The 11398-nt window shown below is 38.3% G+C and overlaps 1 protein-coding gene across 2 annotated transcripts; it reads left to right on the top strand.

The window, feature by feature from the left end:
• On the top strand, positions 1 to 10844 carry LOC107753967 (interferon-induced very large GTPase 1-like). 2 transcript variants are annotated; one of them, XM_016570264.1, is made up of 6 exons: positions 1 to 67; positions 4470 to 4530; positions 4696 to 4801; positions 5207 to 5464; positions 5574 to 5834; positions 5961 to 10844. In XM_016570264.1, the coding sequence occupies exons 2-6, from the start codon at positions 4507 to 4509 to the stop codon at positions 10640 to 10642; spliced, it is 5331 nt and encodes a 1776-aa protein (XP_016425750.1). In that variant the 5' UTR covers positions 1 to 67; positions 4470 to 4506; the 3' UTR covers positions 10643 to 10844. The 2 variants fall into 2 exon arrangements, with proteins under 2 accessions (XP_016425750.1, XP_016425751.1); XM_016570265.1 differs by lacking the exon at positions 1 to 67 and having other exon boundaries at positions 4294 to 4530.
• Positions 10845 to 11398: the final 554 nt, after the last annotated feature.

Here is an 11398-nt window from a genome sequence, read left to right as displayed (position 1 = left end):
AAAAGAAGACTGGCTACAACTTTGAAATGCAGAGGATTTCTTTCACTTGACAAGTGGATAACCAATTGTAAGTACTTTCAGTATTAATCGACAAGATTTGCTGAATCACTGTCTTTATTTGCCTAGAGTTAGGCTATATGTTATTGTAAATTCAGCCTCAGCTAATATAATCTTTCTCATATGACAATAGCCTAGATTTTTCCCCCCACCCAGGTAATGATAATAGACTACCATTCAGAGTGGTGAAAGAATATTTCTGTTAGGCTTATACAGGCGTTAAAAGCCTAATAAAAGACAACATTGCTCCGCTGGTGTTTGATTGCGTTGCCGCGCAACTCCAGTGAGCGCACGCTAGTCTCTTCAGTGTTTCGCAGTTGGACGCGGTTATTTTTCTGACTTCACTATCCCATCATGAGGCAACTGAGTCGCTATAAACATGTGGTGATATACATTTACAGTCTATGTGCTATACAAACGTATCACACGTGGTTGTTGTTTTAGAATTTATTTTAAAGAAATACATTTGTACTGTTTATCCGAAGCGACTTACATTGCATTCAAGGTGGGCCTACACGTGTTTTTTTTTAATCAGTTCTTGCTATCCCTGGGAATCGAACCCACGACCATGGCGTTGCTTCGTGTCGTGCTTTACGCGCTCCGATACGCACTCATTCAGGTGAGCTGTTTTCTGTGAAGAGTAAAGCCTGCCTGATTTGATTCGCTATCTCAATCATTTACGAGGGCTGAGGCGGACCAACCTACAAACTTTTAAAGACTTTTTGTCATCCTAAAGCTGCGTTCACACTAGCAGCGACTTTTGTCGCTGCATGTCGCCATGGGGCTGGCGGCGATGATGTTGTGGGCGTTCTCACTACTGGCTGCCTAGTAACTTCGTTGTTGAGAAACAGAGTTGCGACACGCTTTGATCTCGCCGCCACGCGGCCACGTGGTTCATGGAGCTCTCAATAGTTCCAAAGAACGTATACTATACTCTTTGATAGTTCCAAACATCTCCGCGTTGTCAATATGTTTGAATGGGTTTAAGTAGGATAGACAGCAGTTTCTCTATATTTGCAGCAATTTCTAGTGATTATTAACACATCATGTGCATTGATTGTGTATTGGTAACTATGCTGACTACGTTTTACAATCACATTTTATTCTGGGGAGTGATGAAGAGACAGCATTAATATTTTTTTCTAATATGCTTATTATTTATGTTACAATTAGCGTAGTATTTAGGGTTAAAATAGAGAAAATGGTTTTAAATTCCAGTGCAAAGAGGCAAATTAGAGGCGTTTGGTGGCCAGAAAAATAATATTCCTATGTAATGCCATGGTTTAACCACTAGATGCCCGTATGGCTGTTTGATAAATATAGCCTATTTTGCTCTACTCTAGTTGCTGTAAAGGGTTTTACCGGTCATAATAGCTTATTTATTTATTTTATGTTTTGCATTGTGTATTTAGACATTACCAAACACTCAATGTTTATAAGTTTTGCATTTTTTTTTAAAATGTTGAATTTAAAAAGATTACTCACATCCCAGTATTATTTTTATGACATTTATGTAAGAAGACAATATAAGTGCATGTTAAAAAAAGGCCTTGTATTCTTGTATTCCTTTAATGGGCAGTCTTCACTGAAACTCATTCAACTTCCTACAGGGAGAGAAAGATTGCAGAAAGACTAAAAACGTAAAAATATGACAACTAGCATCTGGTTATGATCACTATTAAGGTGTTTCTCACGTTATCTAACTGCAAATATAGCATAACTGCCTATTATCTAAAACTAAACATTAACTATAACGCGTTTCATAAAATACAACTACTGGCCAGATTTCCGAGAGGTAAACTAATGCGTTAAAATGGCAAAAACTGCTGCAATTTCCTCAACTTTGGCGAGTGTGTTTGAGAAGCACTGAAATTAATGGGATTCAATACTGGAACTATTGGTTGTTTGGAACCACTGATCTATATATTTGACTGGATCGCTCATTGCATTCTAAACTTAGGGTGACCATAGGTGCCATTTTCCCAGGACTCGTCCTGGCCAGGATTTCTATATTGCCTAAAATATCTAGGTTTTGGCTTTGTTTTGCGTGTGCAGACCGATCGGTGTATGACATCAAAGTACCATACAGACGGTTGCTTTCGAAACGCTCTCGAGGTACTTTGATGTCAAACACTGATCGGTCTGAGCCGCACTGCTTTTAAGTCGAACACACCTAATATGTACGCGTAAATTGCATCGCTTTGACCGTAGATCCCACCTTCTCACACGCCATGATTGGTCCATTATGTACAATGCTTGCATGTTATTGGTCAAACTACTTTTCGATCATTACCTTCAGCAAGCATGAAAACAGGAAAACAAAGCCAAAACAAATCCTGGCCAGGACGCGTCCTGGGAAAATGGCACGTATGGTCACCCTACTAAACTGCCATTCGGCTGTGAAGCCACCGGAAGTGTCCGAGCCGCCATCTTACTATTCCCTACCGGCAGAGAGCATCATTGACTGACAGCAAAAATCTTGATCTAAAATCCCCCAATTTGAAGCATATCAATCACACGGGATTCGTTTTTATGATATATGTATGTAAATTAATTATTACTTCAGATTTTATCTGCAATGTTTATGGTCTTTTCGGGCAGGATAAGCGATATTGAAATCGTTTAGGTGGGTGTGTCTGCTGCGCACTTACCGACACAGGTAACTGAACCAACACAAAATATAGGCTATTTACGTACGCAATTAAGCAGGAAATATTAAACATGAATATATATATATCTGGTATAAGTCCGTACCGTATGTAGTCAGTGTTATTTATCTGAATAAGTTATGTGTATATTTTTAATGTCCTGATTGAGCTACATCTATTTCAGACTCTCCAAAATTGCGCTAATTCTATGGCATTTTATTAGCAGTATATGTCGAATTAATCATTAATTTAATTAATTAATTTAACGTTTAAATCATTATCTGCTTCAAAATGAATGCTGTTAATGAAATCATTTTGAAACATTTGCAGTCAAATAATAAAATGAATAAAAACACTATAACAAAATTACATAAACAGTGAAATAACTGTACAAGGCGAATTAAGGTATATGTGTATACAAAGCATAAATCTTTATTCAGATTTCAGAATGAGCACTTTGTCATTTGTAATGCATATGTTGAACGTCTGATGTCCATCATGTTTATCTGATATTCGCTACTGTAATGTATATGAACATAACTTTTTAATACGCAAGGGAAATTTCTAACATTAAACAAATAACCGTTTACATGCAGGACGTTTGCATTGTAAGAATGTACAGGAATACTTCAGATATAAAAACGCTGACTTGTTAGGTGATGTTTTCTCATTAAAATCATACGATTTCCTATTCATTCAATAGAATTTATGGGAATACTAGGGAATACCAATATGGCGGCGAGGCGGCTTCACTTTTATGATGTCATGAGCAATCCAGTTCTCTATTATAGATCAGTGTTTGGAACTATTGGCTGCTCCATGACACGCTTTACTTCCGCATTCCTCAGTTCCTATGGAAGCCTATGGGAGTGTCGCAACTCTGTTTCTCAAGGGCTCTGAGAATACCCATATTACTTTGAAAACAAATAAAAACCGAAAAATAAATAATAAATAAACCAAAATGAGTTAAAATCTTTTGTAAATAAGATAAGATTGTGGGATAATCTATGTAGTGAAACTACATGACAATATTTTACATGGTTTGATTCCTGAATACTTTTTCCGCCCACGAGGGGGCATTGTTGAGTCAGTAGAATAAATGCAATGCTAGTTGGGAGTCCAAGGGTGTCTGAGTACTTTTTACTCACGTTATAAACTAGGGAACACGACAAAGATAAAGATATCGCTAACCCTAAATTGCAACTGCTCTATTTACTTTCTAAAGTGTCAAATTAAGTAGAAAAGACAAGTCCAAAGACGCTTATAATAACTGGATCTGGCAACACGGTGCGCCCGCGCCCTCACTCACAACTCTCTCAAACCTCGTTCACTCCGCCAGCATCTCGCAGCGATCATTTTCATACCACGGGCACTAAACATTCTTGCAAACTGTCTAAACTTAATTATACATGCAGACACTTATATGAGGAGCTTTAAACAGCAGATTAGTCATTTAGAGAACAAATTTTATTTTTGAACATGAAAAATTTGTGACCGCATAGGCCCTGTCCCAAATGGCACCCTACGTTCTCGTGGACTTAACGGACACGCGCACGTGGCGGCCATTGTAAGTCCGTAAGACAAAGTGTTCCATTTGGGACAGGGCCATAGCTGGCTACGGGCATGGACGTGTCCATTGCAAATGAAAATTTACCTTAATAAAGCTTTGAAAAGTGTGAAATTATTTAATGTAAATAAATGAAGCCACCATTAATCACTTAACAATTACTGAATGATTTACAGTCTACTAATTCATATGATCAGTTTCCTTTTAGTCTCAGTCAACTGACAAGCAGTTGGAATGGACTGCCCCAGTGAGGAGGAAGTAAGCATCTTTTTCTCTTTCTTTCACAAGGCAGATTTGTTTGCAAATGATGTGTATTAGATTAGTCATTGAGAGTTGCATACACTTAATACTCTTTAAGTCAAATTTAGTCTTGGCAAACCTGAGTTTGCATGCCACTAATGCTTTAAAAACGTTCAAATGAAGGAATTTGCAGATGCTAGTGAATACCCTGAAGACGAACAACAAGCATTTACTTCAGGAGCACATGCTGTTGAGTCATATCAAAAGGAAGATGTTTCCAAGTTACAAGGTAACAAAATTACCCTCGTATCAGGAGCATATAGCCTATGCATCTTTGAGATTGGGATGTTTACCACAATTTAAATGAATGTTTACTTTATACAAATGTTAGCAACTTTTTTCATTATTATAGTTTGTTTTAAATGTGGATTTGGATGACTTGATGCCAAGAAGAAGACATTTTAATACTTTCTGACTGAAATCAAAATGAACCCTGTTTTCTTTCAATCACATTTTTGGTCTTATTGTGCATAATGCATCAGTGCATATTATTACAAATAAGAAAACAACTAACCTTGCATCTGACAGGCAGAGAGAACTGTTTGTATCTCTTAAACATCTGTGTTGATGTTGAATGACATGTGATATGTGATGTGATCTGACTGTGATAAACCAATCAGTACTTTTTCCACAGATATCCCTGCACCAAATGAAATTTTAGTGCAGCTTATTGGTACCAGTTCTGTTATTCTTGCTTGGGATAGTCCAGACAACATATCTACATTTGAGTTGACCTACTACAGTCTCACATCTACAAAGACCTCTACTATGACAAATGCCTCAACCATAGAGGTGGAAGATCTGTGTCCAGGGACTGAGTACACTTTCAACCTTGTTTCAGTATCAGACAATGGAGAACGCAGTGTGGGAGTTAAAGTGACTGCGTGCACCAGTAATTGTCTTTCAGTCTGTCTATGCAGTATGAACTTAGAATTGTATTACAGTGTCTTTAAAATTGATTAAAATAGAAATAACAATTATTTTTGTTGTTTTAATTGCAGGGCCAGTACCACCAGAAAATGTCAAGGTTGAGAGTGTGGGCACCACATCAGTTTCTCTTATTTGGGATGCATCTGGCTGTGAGGAGAACAAGTTTCATGTTGTTTGCAGCCACAATGGAGGGAGCTTTCAGGAAGAGATAACAATTTCAAGAACTGTGACTTTCCGTGACCTAAGTCCTGGAAAGAAGTACTCTTTTCACATTATTAAAGTGCTTCCAAATGGCAACAGAAGTAAAGAAGCAGTCACATATGCTCAAACCAGTTAGTATAATATAGCAAACTTTATTACAAACATTGATATGTCTCATTTTATAGACTTTGATAACATTTATTTAAAAAAATGTGAATTGAGTAGAAACACATTTTTTTTCTTTTTCTTTTCAACAGAAACAAACATCCAGAGCCTTTTACAGGATTTGGGGTTGGAGCAGTACTACCCAAACAAACTCTCACTCAGCGATGTGCTACAGATTGAGAAGAGGTCAGTGACAGATGAGCCAGCCCAGTCTCTGTCATCTTTACCATGGCTGTTCCTGAAGAAACTGATGATGGTGAATGTGACTGCAAGAAGTGTAAAATATTCATTCGATGAGAGTGAGGATTTGTCAAGCTTAGATTTATACAATGAAACATTTGATTTTCTGAATGATCAGAACAGCAGTGTGAACCCTTTAGACATAGTGTCCGCCCTTTTCCTTTGTTCAGATGGTTTCCTCCAACAGGAAATGGTCTCAAAAATGTCAATGTGTCAGTTCTCTGTTCCTTTGCTTCTTCCAAACTGTGACACTCACCAGTGCATGTTAATGCTTTGGGCCATGAGAGATATTGTGAAAAAATGTAGACCTCATTCCTTGTCAGACCCAAGAGGCTTTGTGGAGGAGATAATTGTTCACTCTGAGCTCCCTCTAGTGTCTTTTGTTAGACTTGGTGATTGCAGCATTTCTAAATCTCAGATCTTAAACAAATTGCTCAGCAACCCCCAACAGTATCATGACACTTTTGTACATCGTGATATGGATTGTGGAGACATTCCAAGAAAGATATCAAATGGATTAGTGGAGATGAGTTGGTATCTGCCTTGTGGAAACAAAAACATTGATGTTTTTCCTGAACCGGTGGCTGTTGCAAACTTGAGAGGCAACATCACGACCTTTGAAACACAGTACTCCTTCTTATGCCAGACCTCCACTGCAGTTTTCGTGTTTTTTGACAATCTGGACACAAACTACAAGTTACTCACCAACCAACATGCTAAAGCACAGTTTTTTTTAGTGGGCAATGTACAAAACAAAGCATTTGATTTGGAGCAGCTGAAAAGGACAGCTTTTGAAATGGGTTTGAAGAAAAACAATGTAATTCTGAAGACCAATCAAAATGATGCAAATTTTGTTAAAAATCTGCATTCTTCAGTAAATCACATAATTACAAATCATTCCAACAAAGCACGTCTGGAGGGAATGGACACTGTAGCACATGAACTCGGAATTTTAGTTGACGAAAACATCCAGGAATGTCAGAAAGCAAAAAATAATGCGCATGTCTTGACGAAAAGTATACAAGACACACTGCAGTTCAAAGAGAATCAGCTTCCCCTTCAGGGTAAAATATGGAAAGATTTGGCAAAACTGGAAAAAGAGGAATGCAGACTCCGGAAAGCTGGTGATCAAAACATAGAGACATACAAGAGTGATCTCCAGATTAAAAAGACTGAACTCAGGAAACAGCAGAGTAAATATGATATCTCAGAGGCCATGTCCTGTTTTGTTAGTGCATTATCAAGCTCAAACCAGGAGAGGTCCTACTTCTTGAAGTGGATGCGGATGAACCTTGACAATCTCTCCCGAAAAAGCCTCTCTAGCCTCAGAGAACAGTACAAAGAAAAGTGTCAGCAATTTTCAGAAAACAAAGAGGAAATTGCACAGCTTGACCAACAGATCTCAAACAGTTCTTTAGGAATAGAGCACTTCCTGCGTGAAATGGGCCAACTCTATGAAGCTGCGGTATCGCTTCCAGAAAACGTACAATCTCGTCAACAAATGCTACACTTACCCCGGCTATGTGCTGAGCTGATGTTGGATGGCTTCCCTCTGGAACTGGTTGATGGAGATGCATCAAATATTCCTCTCAGATGGGTTAGTGATGTGCTTCTGTATTTGAACTCTTTGGTGCAGCCAAATAATAAAATCATGGTGGTCACAGTTTTGGGAGTCCAGAGCACAGGGAAGTCCACCTTGCTGAACACCATGTTTGGAGTTCAGTTTGCAGTCAGCAGTGGAAGATGCACCAGAGGAGCTTTTATGCAGCTGATCAAAGTCAAAGAGGATGTCAAGAAAGAACTTGGCTGTGATTATTTAGTGATAATTGACACTGAAGGTCTGAAATCCCCAGAGCTGGCAAAACTAGATGATAGCCATGAACATGACAATGAATTAGCCACACTTGTTGTTGGATTGAGTGACATTACAATCATCAACATCGCAATGGAGAATTCCACAGAGATGAAGGACATTTTGCAGATTGTGGTCCATGCTTTCCTCAGAATGAAGGAAATAGGGAAAAAACCCAGTTGCCAATTTGTCCACCAAAACGTTGCTGATGTATCAGCCCATGACAAGAACATGAGAGATCGAAAGCTGCTGCTGGAGCAACTGAATGAGATGACAGAGGCTGCAGCTAAAATGGAGAACAAGGAGGACTATAAAATGTTTACTGATGTGATGGAGTATGACCCGGAGACTTGCAATTGGTATATTCCTGGACTGTGGCATGGAAATCCTCCAATGGCACCAGTAAACGCTGGCTACTCTGAGGCTATCTATGACCTTAAAAAGAACATGATTGATGTAATTGGAAAATGCAAACAAAAAACATCTGGAAACAACATATCAGAATTTTTGGAGTGGACAAAAAGCTTGTGGAATGCAGTCAAATATGAAAATTTCATATTTAGCTTCAGGAATAGCTTGGTGGCTGATGCATACATGAGACTGTGCACAGAATTTCATAAATGGGAATGGTCTTTCAAGAAGCATATGCACTCTTGGTTAACAGTAGCTGAAACCAGAGTGTCAAATTTTGAGACAGTCAAACTGAAATCAGACAAGTCAGATCTGAAAGATCTTTTATGCAAACTGAAACAAGAAGCTGTCACAAAGCTTGACACCTTGGAAAAGATCACAATGGAAAACCTTTCCAAATACTTTGAACAAACAGAGGGCCATGTCTATCTTGTGGAAAAGTACAAAGAAGACTTTGTGAGCAGTGTAAAATCTCTCAGGAGGGAAACCGAGAGCTCATTGCTGACACAGCTTGAGGCAACAGTGGACATTAGGAGAGGAATGAACAATCTGGTTAACATCAAGAAAACATTCACTGATACAATGGAGAAGAAAGTGCTGGGCCTACTGGAGGAGTTACGCAAAAACAACAGCTCAAAGAGTGATGCCCATATAACTGACAAGCAGCTTGACAGTTTTTTTGAACAAATATGGCAAAAAACCATAAATGAGCTGTCGTTTACTGGATTGAAGCAAAGAAATATATTTGATTCTGTTTTCAGGCAACTTCGAGAAAACATGAAACAGAAGGGGAGTTCTGTTGCTGAAAAATTAATTACAGTGAATCTGATGAATTGTGGAACAGGGGTGTTCAAAGCCACCAATGAAATCTTTCTCAAAAGGTTGTTTAAACGCATAATGAATGACAATTCTGCAATGAAACTACAGGATTTGGCAGATAATATCATTCAGACATGCTCTCAGTTAGTTTTGGACAAGACTTCGGATTACCATGATGCTTACATCCAGGAGATCCTACACATAACTGATAACAGATTGAAGTCCAACAAGAATTGTTGGTTTTCAGTTGAATTTGAACTGTCCTTGAAATTGTACATTTGTGGGTTTTCTGCAAGAGCATTTCAAGACATGCATGACTGTTTCATCAAGGAGAATGACCCACGTAGATGCCTTGATCAGTATAAAGACAAATATCGTGATGATTTCAAGGACCTGTTCCATGATCGCGATCAGTGTCAGAGAAAGGCTGAAGAATTCACCACACTGTGCTTGATTCCTGCAGTTGAGACATTCATCTACAGATCCCTGGGCCCAGACATTGTTGACAAAATGCTTCAGGGAAAAAATGCATTTCAATTCAGCACTCGTGCATTTTTCCAGTACTCACTCTTAAAGCAACTTGTGAATGAAGATAAGTTTGAACAGTATGTGAAATACATTAGCTCCTATGAAGGTTTTGTTAAGGGCTGGATATTAGATAAAATCACCAAACAGTTTTCGAATCACCATGAAGTGTCTGAGTTGGAGGAGCGCCACCTTAGAGGAATCACCAAGGAGATACTAGAAGCTGTCAAAATGGCACAGAATGAAACAAATGACGATGGCATCAAAGGATTCATACATTGCATATGCAGGAAGCTTGGACAAAAGCTAATCATTCCCAAAGATGCTCTAGAAACAGTAATGGTCTTAAACAATGCTTCTCAAGAGCCATTTGCATGCTGGCTAACCAAATCTGTAGAGGAGATGGAACACACACTGATGGAACAACTGAAGAAAGTCGACATACAGGGTAAACTCTGCATGCTCAAAATGAAACCCCAGGATGAGCTCTTCAAGCGTGTGTTTGGATGTGGGCAACAGTGTCCATTCTGCAGTGCTCCTTGTGAGGCTGGTGGAGAAGCTCACACTGATCACTGTGCTTCAGTTCACAGACCTCAGGGACTTGGCAGATATAGATATGAAAACAATGAAAAATTAGTGACTAGTATCTGCTCAACAGATGTCCACAGTGAAGTACATTTTAAGTGTTTCCAGACTAACTATAATCTTCATCCTTACAAAAGATACAGAGAAATCTTTCCTGACTGGCACATCCCAGCTGATGCTAGCATACAGGCCTCAGATTACTGGAAATACGTGATGGCCCGTTTCAACACTACGTTTGCTGAAGTATACAATGCTCGTCCTGCTGACATACCCTTAACCTGGAAATCCATCACAAAGCAGCAAGCAGAGAACAGTTTAAAAGAGTCTTTCAGCATCAAATAAACAATTATTTTCTATCACAACCGTAGATTCAGTGATTTGGCTGCACTCTCACATTGATTACTTCCAAATGGTTTCAGCTGTGTTCCAGTAACCAACAATAATACTTGCATATAGGAATTGGTAATGAATATGAGTTAATCAGAAAGACAGTTTAACTACGTGAAAGAAAAATGCCATATTGCAATGTGCAAAATACAGTACAATGGTGAAATGTTTTATAGGTTAGTTATCATTTTTTGCAAGTTTGTTATTTGGTGAAATATGTTCTTATTTTCCTGTTTTTTTTTTGTCAAAATAATAAACTTTAATCAAATGTATTTCTTTATAATGATATACTACAGAAAATATATACTTGATTAATACCTTTGTGATTCTTGGAAGCAGAATTGTAAACCATTAATTAAAAAAAATATTGTTTTAAATATGTATGTATTGGTATTAATTTATTGCCGTTTTTGAATACTTGATGTAACCAATTAAACAAACCTGTGCCTTGGAATTAGGTGGTTGCTAAATAAATAAATGCAAATGTTATATGTGTTATCCTATGTACTGAACTGCACAATTATTTGTTAAAAGATCCTGATCTCAATCCAAACACCTATGACTTCTGATTCCTAAATGACAATGATTCAGCTACTGTATTTCTATTAACCCTTTGTTATATACAGGGTTTCTGGGCTCCCTGAACAGCATCTTGACTCGGACCCCCTCCGTGATGGCGTTCTGGGGTGGGAGGGGCCCCCCTCTGTAAAA

This window comes from Sinocyclocheilus rhinocerous, unplaced genomic scaffold (assembly GCF_001515625.1).
Source record: "Sinocyclocheilus rhinocerous isolate Xijiao unplaced genomic scaffold, SAMN03320098_v1.1 scaffold831, whole genome shotgun sequence".
Taxonomy (NCBI): Eukaryota; Metazoa; Chordata; class Actinopteri; order Cypriniformes; family Cyprinidae; genus Sinocyclocheilus; species Sinocyclocheilus rhinocerous.
This window is presented reverse-complemented; position numbering and strand designations above follow the sequence as displayed.

Coding starts and splice junctions, on each gene's coding strand:
- LOC107753967 (XM_016570264.1), top strand. CDS start 4,507: ATGGACTGCCCCAGTGAGGAGGAA. Junction 4,802..5,206: donor AGATGTTTCCAAGTTACAAG/GTAACAAAATTA, acceptor CTTTTTCCACAG/ATATCCCTGCACCAAATGAA. Junction 5,835..5,960: donor AGTCACATATGCTCAAACCA/GTTAGTATAATA, acceptor TCTTTTCAACAG/AAACAAACATCCAGAGCCTT.